The sequence below is a fragment of the Meles meles genome, chromosome 12 (genome assembly GCF_922984935.1).
Source record: "Meles meles chromosome 12, mMelMel3.1 paternal haplotype, whole genome shotgun sequence".
NCBI lineage: Eukaryota > Metazoa > Chordata > Mammalia > Carnivora > Mustelidae > Meles > Meles meles.
Window position 1 is genome coordinate 91,868,945 of NC_060077.1, and position 20,619 is coordinate 91,889,563.

The 20,619-nt window shown below is 49.8% G+C and overlaps 2 protein-coding genes across 3 annotated transcripts in view; one reads left to right on the forward strand and one right to left on the reverse strand.

Annotated features, from left to right (window-relative positions):
- The window catches only part of FBXO15 (F-box protein 15), a 44,882-nt gene extending 36,415 nt beyond the window's left edge, over positions 1 to 8,467 (reverse strand). For both annotated transcript variants that reach the window (XM_046025404.1, XM_046025403.1), the window contains exons 1-2: positions 7,965 to 8,467; positions 1,000 to 1,107 (exon numbers count right to left, since the gene is read on the reverse strand). In XM_046025404.1, coding sequence (XP_045881360.1) covers positions 1,000 to 1,107; positions 7,965 to 8,092 — 236 coding nt within the window. In that variant the 5' untranslated portion in view covers positions 8,093 to 8,467. The remainder of the gene's footprint in view (positions 1 to 999; positions 1,108 to 7,964) is intronic.
- A 303-nt stretch (positions 8,468 to 8,770) lies between these two features.
- On the forward strand, positions 8,771 to 14,680 carry TIMM21 (translocase of inner mitochondrial membrane 21). Its single transcript, XM_046025406.1, has 6 exons — positions 8,771 to 9,327; positions 11,834 to 11,896; positions 11,997 to 12,094; positions 13,918 to 13,991; positions 14,076 to 14,181; positions 14,263 to 14,680. The coding sequence occupies exons 1-6, from the start codon at positions 9,030 to 9,032 to the stop codon at positions 14,353 to 14,355; spliced, it is 732 nt and encodes a 243-aa protein (XP_045881362.1). The 5' UTR covers positions 8,771 to 9,029; the 3' UTR covers positions 14,356 to 14,680.
- Positions 14,681 to 20,619: the final 5,939 nt, after the last annotated feature.

The window sequence follows — 20,619 nt, forward strand, 5'->3', positions numbered from 1 at the left end:
TCTTAACTATTGTTCATGAGGTATCCTCAAAGCTGGAAGAATCACTATCCACACCATACTGGGTCACTCTGTGTGGGATTCTAATTGTTTCATACTGCAGAGGATGGAGGCGGGGGAGGATGGGGAAGGAGACAGGAAAGTGAGAGGCAGGACAATCCTAGAAACTCACAAAGTGTCAGAGTACAGTATCTAGTACAGAGAAGGTCCTCGGATATTTGACAAACAGATAAACCAAATGAATATTCGTTCTATCAGATTATTGTATGACAGTGTTCTCAGAGTATAGTGTTTAAAGCTTAAATTGCTGTTCTTAATTATTAGTTCTCATTTCTTTTTAAAAACACCTGAAAGTATGTACTCTGGTAACTGAGTTACAGTATCAAAGCCCAAAACTTGAGATCAGGCAACTTACGTTTGAATCTGGATTTTGCGCTACGCAGACTATGTGAGCCCTACTCTCCCCACTGGAAATGTCTGCAGTGACCACACGTGTTCAGGGTGCCACACAATGCTTAGCAGAGAGTTAGTGCTCCAGAAGCCTCAGTACAGCCCAAATTCACAGGCATCTCAGCATCAAGTTCAAATAATTAGTTCAAAAAAAAAAAAAAAAAAATCCTGCAGAACCTTGTCAGAGCAAAATGGGCTTGCAAAGCTCGAAAGCTAACAGACCCAGAGGCCCCTGGAGCTTTTAGAAGAACACACTTTAATCTCCTTTCCACGGTTTCAAGCATTTTGATCAACTAGAACATGAACAATTTTGAAGAACATCTTTTAAAAAGGAAAATTTACTTGTCACTTTTAGAAGTTCACTTCATAAACCTAGTCTAATAATGACAGTGGTGACAGGCTGATGACTCACAGCAAACTCTCCATGTTGTACTTTCTTCCTACGCAATTCTATTCTCAGCTCCGAACAGCAGCTTGGTATGTACAGCATTGGCACCTTCTCTAAGAACTCCACCCCAGAGCCCCAGAAGAGCGCCATCTATGAGGACTTACCTCTCCAGAGACACCGGCTGGTCTTTGGGGGGCTGATCACAGCGCCTTCCCCGCCAGGCACACTGCTTCAGGACAGCCCTTCCTGCACTCCTGGCGCCTGGCCCCTTTCTGAAGGTAAGATGGAAAAATCAAATTAGAATGACAGATGACCTGTCCAGTCCCCTCTACAAAACCATAAAGGTTCATAAACTCCAAGAATGACTCACTGTAAAAGTTCATCTCAGGAAAGGGAAAGGAAAGGAGGAAGGAAGGAAAGAAAGAAAGAAGGAAGGAAAGAAAGAAGGAAGTGGGGAGTGGGGTGGGACTGGAGAGGGACTAGAAAACATTCCATGTGTCTAGTAAGTAAGCCTGAAACCTGGACTCACTCTGATGTGTTTTAAACAAAAAATTAATCACGTCTGGACTTTTGGCTAAGATCAAGTGTACTAAACAAGAAGATTAAATATTTGCTTGTATAGCCTGTCAACATGTCAAAGAGGTGCTGTAAAACTCATTTAACGGAACAAAAGGAAAAAATAAAATGTTATCAACTGGTCAGCTTCAACAGTGCAATAGCAGGAACCTAACGAAGAACAGCCTCAGTCCAGTAAGAAAAACCTCAGATTTGTGAACCAGAACTGCCCACATAATCTGCAGCTTTCCGGGTCTTTGAGGAATGGTAATGCTCCAACCCTAGCTCTGGTGATCATAGCCACGGAAACATCAAGTACTCTGCTCCAATTTTTTTTTAATTTTATTTATTTATTTGACAGACAGAGATCACAAGCAGGCAGAGAGAGAGAGAGTGAAGCAGGCTCCCCGCTGAGCAGAGAGCCCGATGCGGGGCTCGATCCCAGGACCCTGGGATCATGACCTGAGCTGAAGGCAGAGGCTTAACCCACTGAGCCACCCAGGCGCCCCCTCTGCTCCAATTTTTTTCACATTTTAAGTATCTCACATTCAATGGAATATACTCTAACTGGCCATCTATTTTTTATTTTGGTGGTACAAAAAAATAGTAAATCTTACAATCAACGGCTTTTAAGATTCAATGAAATAAGGTATAGTATACTATTTTATGCAGTTAGTTCTTTTCAGAGGTTCCTGAAATACATTTTTATTAAAAACAGCCCTCCGAACCAGCTCTGCTCCACCGTGGCTCTGCAGGGATCTGAAACCCGGCCAGAAACCCAGGAAGGCACGGGGCCCGCAGCCTTCAGTTTCCAGGCAGCAGCCACCAGACAGAGCTACTGGTGGGGACGCTGGTTATCTTGGAAAGCTTTGGAAGCCGCTTCTTGACCACACGCACAAACACAAATACGTCAATTACCGACTCGCCTCCCACCCAGCGTGTGACTAAAACCTAGGGGACAGGTTCCACATGCCCAGTTCACCAACGTGCCCGTGCTCCGAGTACATACTTCGTTCACCAAGAGTTTAACACCCGCCCCCGTTTTTCCTACCAACCCAATTCCCTGGCTATATTTGGACTAACAATCAGAAAGGATATGGGCAATAACTGGAGGCAAAATGAGGGCCACGAGATGTTGGAAGGAAGGGCAGTAATCTCTCTGGAAGTGGAAGAACCAAAGCCCCAGAGATGTATCCGAACAGAGGATGGCCCGAGATCCCAAGCATGGCCCACCCCTCACAGGCACAGAGACCATATAGCCTTCAACCCAGCACAGCCTGAAACCCACGTGGAAACGGGCACGCCACCACGTGCACACCCGCAAGCACTCAGATGCCTGATGATTCCCCACGGGCTTCTGAGCAGCCAGAGAATGAGTCTGTCCTCCCTTTCTAGGTTTGTCTGTTTCACGTCAGCCATCGTGCTGGTTGTGCTCAGCCCTGAATAAACACGAGCTAGCGTCTGCACACTGGCCCCTCCACCTGGGACAGGAGGGACATGATGAATCTCTCCAGATCCCGGAAAGTAACAAATTCACCTAGGTAAAAAACACTGGCTCCCCGGGTCTCTCCATGCCAGCTTCTACAAAAGACACTCAATGTGCCAGTGAGTTCTTGGGAATGCAAAGAAGCTAGGCAGCGCCAGTAGTACCCAGTCTGTGCCCAGCAGAACAGGAAGGGAAGGAGAGCAGGTGGCAGAGGCCCTCCTTTGGAAAGCTCTGCCATGCCTTCCCCCTTTATTCAGAGATTTCCACCTGTGTACTAGGTCCTGTTGAAAGTACTACTTAAGCAAAGCTTTCCACAAAAGAAAAGCTTCAACTCCACTGACCTGGCTCTAACACAATAATAGGAAGTAAAATACAATTTCCTAATTGTGTTAGTGTCCTAGGGCGGCCTTAACAAACTAACTCAAACTAGCTGGCTTAAAACTACGGAAATTTATTGTCTCAGTCCAAGACGTCAAAAGTCCAAAGTCAAGGTGTTGGGAGGGCCATGCTCCCTCCACAAAGTCTCTAGGGAAGAATCCTCCCCTGCCTCTTCCAGCTTCTGGTGGTTGGTGACAATCCTTGGTGTTCCTCAGCTCAGGGCCACTAAGATGACCAGCTCTAACCTCCATCTTCACCCAAACATCTTCCCCTGGCGTCTCCAGCTATTCTTATCAGGACGCCAGTCACATCCTAACCCAGTGTGACCTGATCTTAACCAATTACACCTGCAAAGGCCCCATTTCCAAATAAAATCACATCCTAGGGTTCTGGGTGAGCATGAATTGGAGGGACACCATTCAACACAATACACAATTTTTAAACATACACATTTTTAAGTGATTTAAAAGCACTCCTTATGGGGCACCTGGGTGGCTCAGTGGGTTAAGCCTCTGCCTTCGGCTCAGGTCATGATCTCAGGGTCCTGGGATCGAGTCCCGCATCGGGCTCTCTGCTCAGCAGGGAGTCTGCTTCCTCCTCTCTCTCCCTGCCTGCCTCTCTGTCTACTTCTGATCTCTCTCTGCCAAATAAATTTAAAAAAAAAAAGCACTCCTTATTTTAAGTGGTCAGCTTCTTGTAAATTCTGTGCCAATCTGTATTACATATTCCAAGATCAAATACCTTTAGTTCACAGAGGATTCTAACACACAAGCTTTAAGTAAAAGGCATTTCTATTACTTCTCCATCAAATAATACTATCTGTCGGGACTTCCCAGCCAGTGACCCTTAGAGCCCTGACAGTATGAACGGTCATGCCAAGAAGCCTGGAGGTCTGTATCTATATGCTGTATGCAAAGACTGAGGAAAGCTTCCTTAACTTAAATGAATACTGCTGGAGTCCTCAAATATAAATTTGTTTAAAAGCATTAGTAAATTGGGATGTCTGGGTGGCTCAGTTGGTTAAGCGTCTGCCTTCGGCTTAAGTCATGATCTCAGAGTCCTGAAATGAGCCCTGCCTCAGCCCCCCTGTTCAGCAGGGAGTCTGCTTCTCCCTCTGCCTGCTATTCCCTCTGCTTGTGCTCTCTCCCTGACAAATAAATAAAATCTTTAAAAAAAAAAAGCATTAGTAAATTGATAAATAAAAGCTTTTTGCCATACATATTTCTGCAATCAAAAAGTGTCAAAAAAATAAAATCTATTACACCCTAAGTCTTTTCCAAGGGAGTCGAAGAAAAGTAAATTAATATGCTCTATCGATCCGTTTCAATCTAGCAAACTGGCGAAGACCAAATAAAGAACACCCCTTCACTGCTGGGAGCGTAAACTGGCATAAACAATATGGAAGCCAAAGCTGGTAGTGTTTGTCCAGAGCCTTAAAAGGCACATGTATTCTTTTAAGCCAGGAATTTCACTTGTACAAAATATATCCCAAAGCAAGAAAATAAGCCCAAATATGTGACTCGAGAAAGTCCATTTCAGATCTGTCTACACTGACGAACTTCCAGAGACAGGACAGGGACTGATGAAGCAGCCTGGCTCCATACAGTGAGCAGCACTCAGCCAACTGAAATGGACATTTCAATACAGCGGAAGTGTCTGCGCTAGACACAAGCTCATGACATCTTCCAGATGTCGGCATGGTGGGTCCCTCATCTCCTTCAGGTATGCGTGCAAATACCACCATCTCACTGACAACTCCTTTGGCTGTTCCCTCTCAAACTCCAACCCATACTACACACACACACACGAGTACACGCACACGCACACACTTTAGGCCCCCTCCTTCTTTTTTTCCTTAGCACATATCACCATTACTTCGTTCACATCACTGGAATTGCAAGCTCCATACCCACAGGTCTTTTGCGTAAGTTTTGTTCACTCCTCATTCTTCACCCACAACATGCCTGGCGTACAGAGACAGTCAATAAATACCTTCTACATTAATAAATATCAGTTGAAAAAAGCAGGTTATATCAGGATACACTACATAATCATATTTTTGAATTTGTCTCTTAAGAGAAAAAGTAAACACACACAAAGGAAAAAGGTCTGGAAGGAAAGACAAGGTATTAACCAGTGATATGCCTGATTCGCAGGATTACAAGGTTACAAGGTTTTTGGGTGGTGGTGGTTTTTAAATGGGGGCTGGAGAATTGAAGGGACAGAATTCCACATATTTTCTAATATTTATTAATATGTTGAATATGCAATAAACTGTGGGACTTTAGTGGTTTTAATTTCAAAACTGAGAATCCCATACACAAGAAAGTTTGGACTCACAGTGTGATAGCACAATCCTTTAGACAGGAGCAGTGGTTCCAAAGGCACTCGCACCATTCTGGATTACCACCGGTCCTGAAATCTGGGGACACAGCTGCAGAAAGCTCAAAAGTCCTTTGAAATCTCCTACTTGAGGTGCACCTCAGTGGCTCAGTGGGTTAAGCTTCTGCCTTCGGCTCAGGTCATGAGCCCAGGGTCCTGGGAAAGCCCTGCATCGGGCTCTCTGTTCAGCGGGGAGCCTGCTTCCTGCTCCCTCTCTCTGCCTGCCTGTCTGCCTACTTGTGATCTCTGTCTGTCAAATAAAAAAATAAAATCTTAGGGAAAAAATCTCGTACTTGATCTTAAAAATTAATGCAAATGTTGCATTGTACTGGATACTTACCTGTGGTTGTCTTATTATACAAATGTATTATATTACTTAAAAGTTAAATTACTTAACATATTTCCCCACAGCCACTGCATTCATTTTACATGTCAGGAGGACGCCCTGTGCATTTCCTGCCCACTGGCGCCTACATGTTTGAGAAGTACAGCCTATCTGTTACTGTTTAACTTTTCCATAATTAAAAGAGATCTCATGAATCCCTATTTCACAAATCAGTTAGAACTACAGTTCTAACAAGGCACTTACAGCGACTCACTTAAGGTCCCAAGCTAGAGGCACAAGAGCCCCAGAGACTCTCATCTCCCGACTGTCCCTCCAGAGCTCTTCCGACCGTATTATATCTTATCACTATTGCTTTTGGTATTATTGAAAGTACATCTCCATTTCCCCATAAAATAAGCCAATTGCACATTGTCAAGGGCCACACAATGAACAAATTAGTAGATTCCATGCATGCCCTCACATAGATTTATGAGTCTGTAAAATTAAGTACCCACTTAGCTGACATAATTAGTAAAATGATATTTGGTTTAAAACCACTGTTTTAAAGTAATAGATTTTGTCCGATAGCTTTGAATAAATTCAATATTTTAAAATTTGCCTTCTTGAAAAAAATTATCTTCTGACAGTGATTTTTGATATTTGATAAACCAAAAAAACTAGACCAAGCAGAAATTAAGCCAACCTGATATCCTTTCTGCTATTTTCCTGACAGATTATGACATTCACACATGTTCACATTTTTTTCATTAAAAAGGGAGCTAGTGATTCCTTATTAAAGTCTAATTTTTCTGCAGTGAGACAATAGAATCACCACTTACTTAGACCATCTGCAATCATTCTTGGCAACTGATTGTTCTTCCCCATAAAGAATGGAGACCTTACCAAATCACAGGCTGACATGCGGGCTCCCCTGCCAGGCACTCTAAGTCATCACCAGGTAGTTCGCTCAACTTACAAAGTAACAGAAGATTCATCACATAAAATGCTCTCTGCTGATAGAGCTCTCTCTATAAAGACTAATTCAAGGTTCCAAGTTAAATGCCACTGTTTCTCTCCTACAGAAGTTCTGGAGGCACTGTCCCCGTTGTAGTTGTCACGAGGCCTGTGGTATGCCTAGCACTATTCTCCAGAACCAACTATCACCACAGCACTAAGAGGCAGAGCACCACTTCTGAAAGCAGGGTGAGAGGGTAATGGATTCTAGGGCGAACATGGGACCAGATCCTGAAGATTCAGGAAAACAAGAAGTAATTTAAGTTACTGAACTGTTATCACGCTCTCCGACTGCGAGCTTGAGCTCCGCGGCGGGACTCTGCCCTGGGCGGGTGCAGCCTGCTGAAGACTCTCTCCCTCTCCCTCTCCCCTCCCTCTGCCCTCCCCAACTCTCTCTCTCCAGAAGACGAGGGAAGGAAGGAAAGCGCAGAGCAGGCCTCCTGAAGGTTGGAAGCGAGGGACTGCCCTGGGAAAGCGCGCTCGCCGACCCCCCCCCCCCCCCACCATCCAGCGGTCACGGGCGGGAGCGAAACGTGGTACCTTCTCCTGGGCAGAGTCCGCCTCCCTAACTTACAAACTCAGGAGAAGAACGAAAAGTGATTTCCAGCCGCAGAAGGAGCAAGCGGCTTGCAGGACGCTCTCTGCCCGGGCGCCCTCCCCGCCCCTCCGGTGACTGCACTGGCCCACAGGTGCAGCGCATCCGCGCGGCGGGGCGCGAGGAGCTGCGCCGAGGCTCCCAGGCCCCCACAGGGCCGAGAACTGAACGAAGGGGAAGAGGGAGGCTGTTCCGGGGAAGCCCGTCTGCTAGGACCAGGACTGGCGGAAACTGCAAGTCTCCAGGCTGAGGAAATTTCAGCCCGCGGCTTCGGACCGCTCCCGCCCCCACGAAGAGCCGCGAGCAACACGCCGCGCGGGGCCGGGGCCGACGAAGGAAAGTAGGGGGAAGGGTGGCGGGGTAGTGACCCGACCCGCGGTCCCGGGACAGTCACCTGAACCCGGCGGGCCCGGCGGCCTCCCCGTCGGGCCCCGGGGCCGCGCCGACGCCGCCAGGCGGCAAACGCAGCGCCTGGAGGCCGCGCCAGTGCAGCTGCAGGAGCCGGCCGCGTCCCGTCGCCATGGAGACCCGGCGGAGCGCCCGAGGCGGAGCGGCGGCCGGAGGGAGGAGCGCGCCGCCCGGCGCCACGCCCACTCGACGCCGGCGCGTGTACGTAGGGGAGGGACGAAGGGGGACACCACCTCTCCTTCGGCCCCAGGAGCTGTTCTAGAAACTTCGGGAGCCGTGCTTCTTCGCACGTCCCACGGCCTGATGCTGAGGACGCCGCGCGGCAAGCGGGCCTCTGAGTTTTGGCCACTGGCGTTGGGCACTGCGACGGCTTCGCCCCTCCCTACGTGCTGGCTCTGGGGAAGTTTGTGTTCCTTCCTGACCAGTTTCCTGGGGCGAAACTGAAACGCAAAGGCTACATTATTTGCCCATGAGGGACAGCAAAGCCGCAATCAGACCCAGGATTTCCCAGTTTAAAGCCGTCCCAGAAGGTCACAAGAACACCCAGCTTGTAATCGCTAATTCGATTTTCGTCAGTTGCGGGATCACTCCGTCCCCCGCCGCCCCCGCGGCGCCAAATACGGCGGCGCAAGCGTAGGGAACCTGGAAGGTGGCGGAGGGGCCAAGCGCGTTCTGGCCGCCTTGCACTGTGGGAGCTGTAGTCCTGATACCTTTCCTGCGGCGGTAGCTCTGTGAAGAGTGAAGGCCTGAAACTACTATTCCCAGGACTCCTCGCGGCTTCCCAGGTTACTTTGCAGAGGCATGGCGGGTAGTGTGTGAATGTCAGTACGGAAGGTAATTAAAGCACTTTAATTCGAGTAAAAAGAGCTCGGAAGAGAAGAGGAGGTGGGCGAGCCTCTTTCGTGAGCTAACGTTTTTGCGGAACACGCCGTGCAGAATCACCGGTGTGAATGTGTGGCTCTGAGTACACCCCGGCTGCGTGTGTATTGGGTAGTGAAGCTTTGCTGGTCGTAGTTGGCACCTTCCCAAGGCGGAGCACTTTCCTGCGGTCATGATTTGTACTTTCTTACGAGCTGCACAGTGTGCGGAGAGGATGCTCAGGTCGTCGGGGAAGCGGCTGTTCCCGCCACACTTCGTGCTTAACAAAGCTTGCTTGAAGACTGCGCCCAGCTTGAGCTGGGCTCTGCAAGAGCGAAAGAGAACGGTGCAACCGAAGTGTCTCCTTGGAGTCGCCCAGAAGACCCTCTGGACGCAGGGGCGGAGTGCCCAGAGGGTGGGGGACGACGGCAGCAAACAGGTGTCTGTGCACAGTCAGAGAGGGGAAACCGTCGTCTCCACGTCACAGAAAGGTAACGGGAGTGATGAGTCTTTCGGCCAACGTGGCGGGAGCTGCCAGTGCTAAAAATAGAAAAAGAAGTCACACAAATGGGAAGGTAGGACCGTGCAACACGGTTCAGAATTTGAGAATATAGACCTGCAGTTTTCTTCACCGACTTAGATTTCAAAGTTGGTTTTCACATAACTTTGTTGAATTAGGTCTAGAAACATTTTCTCAACTTCGGTTAGTTTTAGTGTGGAGCGTGTAAAACTTAACCATTATTTAGAAGTTTATAGTAAGTTAGTAGATTTCACAGATGTCATCTCATCGCGTTGAGTTTCCTGTTCACCCCATCAGAGGGACAGTAAAACTTATATATGAGGCACACTTTCCCAGTTTCATACAACTGAAAGTTAAAACCACATTTTCCTAATCTTAATTTCCTAATAGCCATGTCAGTACTCTTTAGAACAACCAACCACTCACGAGTATTTCTTGAGCTTCCGTTTTCTCTATGCTTGACACTTGAACAGATGCTAATGGATGTGCCAGGGAATGCCTGTACACAAATGGATGAGCACTTAATGAAGACAAAAGTAGATACAGAGTGTGAAAGAGTGAAAACAGTAACTGCGCTACAAAGAGAGTACCAAGGAGTGTAAGATAGATGCGGAGTAATTGGGTGGAATGAATATGGATTATGAGGCATAATCTGTAGGGATCAGCTCAGGCAGGTCAACTCAGCACTGCCCTTGAATCACTTCTGAGCCCAGATGTTGAGATAGACTCTTCACACTACAGAATTAAAGATGTTCAAAACAACATTGACCCTGGGTGACATGGGCAGCAGTAGAAAGAACATAGATAATTGGAAAGACAAAATGTAATTCTGTCAGGAAAAGTCAGAGTTTTCACAGATGAGCTAATGAATTTAATGTTTATTATTTCATTTCACAAATAATCTGTAAAAAAAAATAAGTAAAAAGGAAGCAAACGGTTGAGACATCGTGATTATACCGTGCAAAGATGACTATTGCGAATATGTCATTTCGATACATATAGTTTTTTACATTAACCAAAACAAAACTGTATCCTATCAATGGTTTTATAATCTGCTGAACATGTCGAACATGTACATAATCATTCGTCCATGATAGCCTGAACAGGGTTGGGAGGGATGATTGAAAGTTCAGCACGAACGAACAGCCTATATGCAGAGGGCAGAGGCACAAACTGTCCACCAGCATGTGTCAAGTCATCTGGTGCCCGCAACACTACTGCTTACACTGCAGATGGGTCCTGCTGCAGAGTCCTGTCCCCATCTGTACCCCCATTCAAAGGCGACAGCCTTCCTGATGACTCAGTGAACGAGTGGGAGCAGTGTTCCCAAATGTGGGGTATGTTGCCCACAGAGTCCAGAGGGACCTACCACACATCGTCGTATGGGATGCAGTAGTTTCTTTCATTTGAAGTGGGGTGTCTTAGCATGCCCCATGCAGTGTACTCCTAAAAGTTGTATTTATGTGGTTGGTGAGCCCTGGATCTGTGTTCTGGGCTCATTCACACACACACACACACACACACACACACACACACTTAGAGTGCATGTGTCCATCAAGCTTCCTGACACACATGCTCCTTGTTACTCTGGGCGCTGACTAATATGGCATGAATAGAAAGGACAGATGTGTTGTTTTGCAGAATGTCCACAGCAGCATTGTCCAAATAAAACTTAGCGCAGGGATGGAAATGTTCTACCTGTATGTGGTCTCCGTATGGTAGCCACTGGCCACATGCAGCTGTTCGGCACTTGAAGTGTTGCTGGTGTGATTGAGGAGCTGAGTGTTTATTTAATTTTAAGTTAACTTAATTGTAAAATTAAACTCAAATAGCCATGCGTGGTGTATGGTTACTGTATGGGACAGTCCAAATCCAGAAGGTCCGGGTCCCTTAAAACAAGGTGATAACAAGTAGGAGAGCTCACGAACCCTAAGCGAGACCGTACACGTAGGCTGTTGTCTGTGCCCTGTTCCCACACCATTGCTGCTGCTCCTTCTCAGTAGAGACGCTGTGTCTCTGCAGACTCTTCGTGCTCTAAGTTCGTTCTATTAGTGCTGTGTGGGCGGCGTGGGAAGTGACTGTCAGAGTCGAGTCCTGTTTCCAGCCCGTGGACCGCAGCTAATAAAGCAAACACTTGATCTGGGAGCAGTAGAATGTGTCCAGCGCTGCCCAGTCTGTAGCATGTTTTCCCGCTGGGGCCTGGATCGCTTGTTGTTCTTCATCTTCAAAAGTAAAGAGTATTAAAATGATAATATCAAATAAAATACGATTCCCTGGCCCAGAACTCTGCTGAGGTTCTTTTGAAAACTTTCTCCAGGTGGTTCTGATTCACAGGGAGGCTTGGGAGCAGCCGTCCTAGAGCACATGCAGACCCCGCCATGGGTCCCTGATGCACATGCCCCCACTAGAAATGCTGAAGCCGCACGCACTGCTCCTGTTGGGCCCACGTCTGACTCTGCCGTGCTCTGTCTCCACAGTGAAAGAAGCCGGAAGAGACTTCACCTACTTGATAGTGGTGCTCTGTGGGATCAGTATCACAGGTTGATCACAGCAAGTACAATAACTACCCCCTAAACCCTTTGTGACTTCACATTTGTCTCATTCTTGCTTTGCTTGATCTTCTTTTTCTGTGATTTGCAGGTGGCTTGTTTTACGCAGTTTTCAAAGAACTTTTTTCTCCATGGAGTCCTAATAAGGTCTACGGGAAAGCCTTAGAAAAGTGCAGATCACACCCTGAGGTTAGTCTTCCAGGTGGAGTCACACGCACTCAAGATCAGGAAAAATCCCAGGGCCGGGGTGGGGGCGGGGAGCAGAACACACACACACTGCTTCTGGGACTAGTGGTGTTCATATGGTGATAAAGTCACACGAGTCACACGGTTGGATTGTCATTATGGTATTAGCTCTGTGTTCTGTACTGGAAGTGCTTTAGGACCACCCAGAAGTCTGTGTAGCAGTGTTTTCATCCTGATACTACAGACGGTCACTTGTCATAGATATTAAACCCTTAGACCTTGCCAGAATATTAAACTCCTATGGTAAGTTCCTAGGACTGTGAAAAACCTAATTCATGACCCTGTGATCATAGCAGTAATTACTGACACTCACTGAAGGCACATTATGCACCAGGCACCACACTCAGTGCCTCGTCATTCTTGGCTCTCACGGAAGCCGTTGGTGTTAAATACTACAACTGTCCCACTGGCAGAAGGGGAGGCTGACGCTCCTGAGATGAGCTAACTCGACCGAGATTGCTGCGCTGTAAGCGGGACAGCCAGGACCCGAGCCCAAGTCTGTGTGACTCCAAAGCTTATGCTCCTCAGCGCAGCGGGCCCAGAGCATTCCCCAGGGGCAGGCCGGCGTCCGGAAAAGTCGCCCACATGCTCTTAGGGGTTGTGCCAGAAGGAGGACTTCCCGTGCGGCTTTTCTCCCACAGACAAAGCCAGCACAGCCATCGTTCGCCAGAGCTCCTGCTCTCTGGCTGGAAAGCTTCAGCAGGGACAAATGTGACTCATTGAAATCTTAGTCTGTATACCTTGGAGGAAAACCGCAGATAGCACCAAAAACCCTCGGCACCTTCTCACAAACCGAGGTTTCTCACAAACAGGTCGCATCACCCTGGGACGGGAGACGTATGAAGCGGTAGGTGCCTGCCCCGGCCCGACTCACTCCACCCGTTTTCTAGTCCTGTCCGGGAGGAGACCCCTGGCGACGGACTCTGGCCTCTCGCTCTTTTTGTCTGTTGATTCTTATCATCAGACTCTGGGTGTCTGGGAACCACGGAGGAGGAGGCAGAGAGACACACCTCTGAGTAAGGGGCAACTGAGCAGGGACTAAGGAAGGTTCCAGTTACGTTTTTGGAAAGGCTCCAAAGTATTTGCCCTTTAAATTCAAGAAGAGCTACATTTCCACATCACTGTCAGTTTTCCCGTTAGGAATCATGGTTTCACGCTTCTAGATCTGGCTTGTTGTCTGGTCATTGGAGGCTCCCCCGGCATCTGAAGGAGGTGCGCTCCCGTGGAAGTGCTCCTGAGCCAGGGGCGTGAAGTGAGGCACAGCCACCAGTTCCGGAAAGCAAGAAGCCTTTGGGTTTTGTTCAGTTAGCAAATACATGGACTGGTGTAGGTTCTTTGAAGAGAAGCAGTAAAGCAAACTTTCGGAGAGCTGGGGAAACCTGCACTCGTTTTCTTTGACCATCTTTAGTGACTCAGAGAATTGTCTTCTTCTTGCAGCTTTGAGCATTAGACCCCATGAGAATCATTTCACAAAAAATGTTCTGATGTGTGTTTAAACACTTGCCCACCCCATTGTGCCCGGTTTCTGTGGGAAGTAGGAACGCCTGCCGCGAAGCCGTGGGTCACACCACAGTCTCACCGACTTCAGTGTCTACGGGAAAAACATACTTGGGGCAGTTTCTCCATTGTTGGACTTGTTATCGGGAGAGGGTCCAGGCTTAATGATTTGTTTCCTTAAAAAATCACTTGGTTTCTCAGAAAATATTTCCCTGGGAAGCCTGAAAGGCGGAGGCCTTAGCGCGCCCCGTGCTGTGTGTGTCCCACAGGTCATCAGTGTCTTCGGGGAGCCGGTGAAGGGCTACGGGGAGGTGACCCGCCGCGGGCGGAGGCAGCACGTCAGGTACTGCGCTCCCCGTGCGTCCCGGCAGCTTGGGGTCGTTTCTAAAAGACGGGAATCCAAGCTGTGCTCTTCGGTTCTCGACAGTTTCATTGAATACGTAAAGGACGGGCTGAAACACATGCGGGTGAAGTTCTACATCCAGGGCTCGGAGCCTGGGAAGCAAGGAACGGTGCATCTGGAAGTGAAGGAGGTGTGCGGCCGAGGGCTCGGAGGGGGCGGGGCGTGAGCCCTGGCGACAAAAGTCACACCTGGAAATGTGTTTGTTTTTCAGAACCCAGAAAGTGGCGAGTATGAATTTCGGTACATATTTGTTGAACTTGAGCCCTTCCCCAGAACTATCATCATCGAAGACAATCGATCCTGAGGCGGTTGCAGGACCCCGGCAAGCACGGCTTCTGGTTGGAGGGGGCGGGGGGCGGACCCCAGCTCTGCTCTCGCGCACTGCCCCCGCGTCTGCGGGATAAGACACGGCAGAGTGTATCACAGAGAAGCGCAAGGAGGTGGGTCGTCGTCCCATTTAGACAAGCTGCCTGGAGGTTCTGGTAGAGGGCAAAATCGCGAAATAGAACGTAGTCTCTGCTGTCTCTGACTCGATCCTGGACAGTATTTCTGCTCTACTTAATATCCTCTTTCAAGATAAGAAAACTTATTAAAAACTTTACGCTGTGTAAATAAAAGAGTTGAGAGTACTCTACTTTTATGTGGTATAACTATAAAATCTGTGAAATAGAGTCAAAACTAACAAAAAGTCAGAAGCAGCTTGCTTCCATAGACTTCGGAATCCGACTTGAACACGTGAGAACATTGGAGGACTGCAGGAAGTTCACGGGCAAGGGCATATAAGCAAACTCCACAATGCCTGTGGCAAGGCTGTGGTCACCATGGGTATCTCGTCCTTCCTCCTCAGTGAGTGGGGACTTTGCGTGCAGTGGGAGGAGCCCATACCTGCTGGTCGGGGGGTGGGGGGGAGGGTCTGGGCCCTCAGGTGTGCATAAGACCTCTCTGTCCCGGCTAGTTAGGACGACAGGGAGAACAGATGCAAGCATCCGAGCACAGGTGGCATCGTGGAGTGTCCCCACACCCTTTAGAATGGGCACCTCTCCCAACGGCCAGAGGGGCGTGGAGACCACCGAGCCTGGTGGCAGCGATGTTAGAATGCCTTTCTGGGAGATGGCAGCTCTGCTTTACCGCAAGCATTTACGGGCGAGCTGGAGAGAAGTGACCCTCACAAGAGTGTAGTCACATGACTGGAAAGCGTCCGTGCACCCGGAGCAGATCTAGAAATGCCCTTCTCTGTGGGGAATGGGGTGCAGGGGGCTGGCACGTCAGGTGACGGCAGGGTTGAGGCTTTTCTCCGGTAGCGATGGAGAACATCAGAAACGAGCAGGAGTGGAAGCCCCCGGGTCTCTAGAAAGAACTGGTAGCCGCGTGAAGAACGAGAGCCAGGGAGGAGGCCAGCACAGAGGGTATTAGGACAGTTAGACAATGAGGCTGGAGAAGGTTCTACCGTGGAGACATGGTTGGGGGCTAGGAGGACAGGATTCTGCAGCCAAACGGGTGTAGAATAGCTCTCAGGTCCGCCTGGAGTGACCACAGTAAGAATTCGGGAAGAGAGCAAAAATGGGAAGTGGTGCATCCGCATAAGGGGCAGCTGAGCCAGCCAGGTGGCTGGTCTAGAAGCAACAGGAGGGTCGGGTCTGGAGCTCTGAACACTATCTGGCCTAGAGAAGGAGCTCGGAGAGCTGCAGGGAGGAAGCAGCTGGGGTTGATGCGGTGAGTGCCGAGGCAGGGTGGGGAGGGCACACCACTTTGCAATCCCCCCATCCTCTATCACGTTAACAGAAACGGAGGAAAGGATTCATGTGTTTCCACTTCGAATTTTGAACTTGTTTTGTCTTTTCTTTTTCTTGGGTAGTCAAAGATGTAAGAAATTTGGGGACATGCACAAAAGAAGGGGGCAAAGGATGAGACACTGAAATGCAGGGAGAAAAGGGAAAGGCTAGAGCAGAGTCCCAGGGGACTGGATTCAGCCAACTGGAGGGAAGCAGAGGTCTGTGCAGATGATGAGTTTGGAGGCCTCCCCGGCTGTTAGCCTGAGAACGTCATCGGCTGAGAAAAGCTGAGTGGGCTTGGGACTTGGCAAGGGGAATGAGGTGTGGGATAGCCTCCGAAGGACAAGAGAGGAGATTGACCAGGGAGTAGTGGCCAGGGTGAGACCAGCCCCAGAACATATGTCAAATGGCAGTTGGCACAGACATGTGACCTGCAGTCACAGGGACAGAGGGACGGAGGGGACGAGTCAGCCACTCCTGATAGTGTGAGGCTGCGGGAGAGCAGGCTTGTTTCTCCTGCAGATTTTGGGGGGGGGGGCTTGCCTGCCCACAGGACAGCTCCTGGAGAAGGGGCAGTGAGCAGGGCATGGAGGCCTTCGTGCAGCCACGGCCCTGGACACCGACACCATGTGGAAGCTGGTGACACGCCAGAAAGGATGGGCTTCCGCGGGGACATCCAGTACCCGGGTGGGATGCCTGCCACATCACAAGCCTCCCTTCCACGCAGATTCACACCCTACAATTTACATTATCTGTGACATTCGTTGGAAGGACTTTGTAAGATGAGATTAGAAACCATGAATGAAAAGATTGATCTGAAGATTCAGAACTTAACCAGAGGAGCACCGGGTGAGTCAGTCGGTTGAGCATCCGACTCCTGATTTTGGCTCAGGTCATGATCTCAGGGTCCCCAGATCAAGCCCCACGTCAGGTTCTGCACTTAGCAGAGTCTGCTTGTCCGTCTCCCTCTGCCTCCCCCAACTTGCACTGTATCTCTAAAATAAATAAACAAAATCTTAAAAAAAATAAAAAGAGCATAATCAGAAGGAAAAAAAAAAGTAAGCCACTAATGAGAACACTCAAGAGCACATAAAGCAAAGAAAGTATTGCTTACAAAGAACCCCCAGACGACCGGTGAGCAAGCAGCAGCAACCTCAGTACGAAAGTGGGCGCCGTCCCAAAACTGTTAGCAGTGCAGAGGGGACACGGGAAACCAATGAACTTTGGGGAGTACCTTCAGCCTCCTTCAAATCAAGAACATCCCACGAGAGTCACGGGTTTCCAGCTACCAGATCAGTAAACATTTGGACATCAGTGAAGAAGTGGAGGGAGAGGAGCCGGCCGTGCCTCGTGAGCACAGGTCAGGACGCCATGCAAGGCGGGGACACCCCGTATGCAGACGGTGAGGAGGAAAGGGAGCCAAAGCAGCTTCATACCCCACCACGCACGACTCTCACGTTCTGAGCAAAACAAGGCAAGTTGCAAAATGATAACGTGCATGCTGACATCATTTCTATGAAGTCCAGAAACACTCAAAAGTCAATAGCCTACCGCTTGGAGACGCATCTCTGTGTGGAGAACCCCAGAAGGACGTGCAAGGGAAGATCAGCCCGTGTCTGGCAGACGGTGCCTCAGGACAGGAGAGCCTGGCAGGGTTGCTCATGGACAGGAGCTCAAGTCGGGCACTGGGAGATGGGACCGTTCACCTGCCACCCCACACGGGCAAATTCACACTGAGGACAACGAAGCTTAATCAAGTGCAGGGTCGCACACTGCCACAGACCCCAGAGCCCAGCACTATGCTGGGTATTCCCTTTCTTACAGGAGACTCTGAAAACTGCCTACGATATGGGGGCCGCGAAGCTTGGGCCCACCCCCCACGTATGGGTGACTTTGATACATGCCAGTCAAACATTTCAGGCTGGAAACATGAGCCCCCTTCCCCTACCAGGCTTGGGTTCCAGGCCTAAGTAGTTCCTTCAGCCTCGTCGTAGCCTTCAATTCGACTTCCCAGGATGCATTACTCTGCATCCCGGAGTCTCCCCAGACTCCGGGCACTAGCAGATACACGGAAGCCCACTCTTCTGTTCTTCCCCACTATGATACTCTTACAGTTGTTTCTTTCACTGTTGTCCTCTCTGGATCCTTAATTGTATCTGATGTTACAAGTTTGGCTACTTATCTGTTCTTCCTCCTTATTTTTATTTATTTGAGAGAGAGCGTGCACGCGCGTGTGAGCACAGGGAAGCACAGTGGGAAAGGGGGAGAATCTCAAGCAGGTTCCACAGTGAGCAGGGAGCCTGAAACGGGGCTCAGTCCCAGGACCCAGACATCACGACCTGAGCCGAAATCAAGATTCAGATGCTCAACTGACGGAGCTGCCCAGGCTCCCCTTTCTCCTTAGTTTCTAATCCATTTCCTACCCCCATCGCCAGCCCCCTTGCCGTGGTAGGTGCTCCTCGCGGCTGTCAGCTGGGATGTCAGATCACCTCCTAGATCAGGCCACGCCCCTCGTTCCTGCCCTCCTCTAAACCCTCTGCCAGAGTCCCCCCGACTCCCCACACGGCTCCTTGCCCCAGTGGCTGTGGTCTCTGCGCTCCGCCTGTTGGAACCGTCCTGTGCCAACGCCCCCTCCACAGGCTCCTTTCTTCACACCCTGACCTTCGAGCTGCACTGACCGGTGGTTTTAAGACGTGTGTTTACTAGTAAATACTCTCGAGACCCACAATCTTCACGTGGCTCATGAGCACACTCCTTCCTTACCGAAGCAGTCACGGAAGCTACACCCTTACTGGGTGAGCTGTGTCCTTCCCTCGGGGGCATTTGCAGAGGCCATCTACAGAATTCCATACGATTCCACACAAAAACGGGGGCCACAAGGCATATTTTACAGCAATGCCTTTACAGAGCAGAAAAGGCTCCCCCACCCCCACAGCCTCAGGCCATGAGCTCGTTGAGGGGAAAGCACCTCCTGCCCGCGGTCTTTCATGCGGGCCTCACAGCCAGGGGACCCGGGGCTCCCCTGGAACTGGGGGGGTGTGGGGCCTCATTAGTCCCGGGAGCCGGAGACAGCACTCCTCGCTCAGGCACTCACTCTTCCCACACCTCCTGGGCCCACATGTGTGGAGCAAGGCGGAGAGGCTGCTACCTCCAACCTCCAGGAGTTCCCATGATGGTTCACCTCCCAGCCCTCGCCCCATACACAGGCGACAGAGAGACAAATGCCCGAAAACGGAACTGGTGACAGGTTGAGGGAGAACTGCTTAAGGAAATAAGCTTCCCTTCCTGCCCCATGTGCTCTCCTTGTAGCCAGGCAGCATGGGGTCCCCGCGTGCTAGACATCACGACAAAACCTCCAGAGCAGACGCATGAGGCCCGGGGCTGGCGGTGCTCCCTCCGGAGGGAACCCGGCCCGGGACAGTCCTCAGCGCCGCCTGTTCAAGACTGAACCGAATAACCCACTGCCTCAAGACCCCTAACTTAATCACAACTTTGTCTTACAGGACGCTCCCAGGCTCTGGGGATTAGAACATGGACGTATCTTTGGAACCCACCATTCTGGAGGCAAACGAAAGCGTCAGCCAGAGCCATCTGCTTGTGTGACCTTGACACTGGGGATTCGCACCCCGGGTGTTCAAGCATGACTCGTGCGGCCTTACCGCTGCCCATCAGCTTCCTCAGCTCTCCACGCAGACAGCGGCCAGACTGCTGGCGGTTTCCGTAGGGGTCTTTTTTTTTAGCATCTTAATTTTATTTTATTTTTTCAGTGTTCCAAGATTCATTGTTTATGCACCACGCCCAGTGCTCCATGTGACCCGTGCCCTCCCTGGATGGTGTTTCAACCATTTTGCAGCTACCAACGTGTCTCTCATCTTGCCTTTCGACTGCAGTCAGAGAAGGCATCGCTGCCGTTTTTGGGCCTCCGGTTCTTGGGCTATTTGGAAATGGGAGGTTCTCAAAAACTGTTAAATCCCAGCTGTGGAAATACCCATATTTCGGGGGCACCTGGGTGGCTCAGTGGGCTAAGCATTGGCTTTCAGCTCAGGTTATGATCCGGAAGTCCCAGGATCAAGGCCTGGATCAGGCTCCCTGCTCAGGGGGGAGCCTGCTTCTCCCTCTGCCCCACCCCTGTTCATGCGTGCTCTCTCTCTCTCTCTCTCTCTGATAAAAGTCTTGGAAGGAAGAACGAACGAACGAAGGAACATGTTCTAAAGCAACACGTTATTCAGAAGACAACTGAAAAGTTGCAGAATTCCTGGTAAGCCCATTCTAAGCAAGAGAAAACCGAAAAATCTGTGGGTGCAGCCCCCAACACCCCGGCATCAATAAAACACAGTAACAACCACAATAATGTCAACCTGATGCCTCTCGAAGGTCGATATGCCCAGGAGCTGGGTTGGCAGGAGGAAAACACGTCGCCCTTCAGGGTGCGTATCTACGTATGGCAGAAAACTGGACGTGGAACGACCAGCAAGACACCTTCCTTCACAACACTACAGAACAAACATGCAGAAAGAAAGAAACTTTCTGATCATATAGTTACTAGAATCACAGCAAGTAGCTGCATTCATATCTACTGATTTGACCCGAGAGAGCTGCATTCTTTTAGGAAAGAATATTTTCATGGTAAAACATTTCTTGGTCTGCCGTGCAAATGCTGTGACTGTTCACTTGAAAACTCCTGCAGAAGCAGCTCTGAAAAACCATTTGTATTTGTCAGATGTGGTGAATATTCTGCAAGTATCCATCGACTGTCCAGAGTGGCATCCTGACCCCACCTGCAGACCCCACCTGCG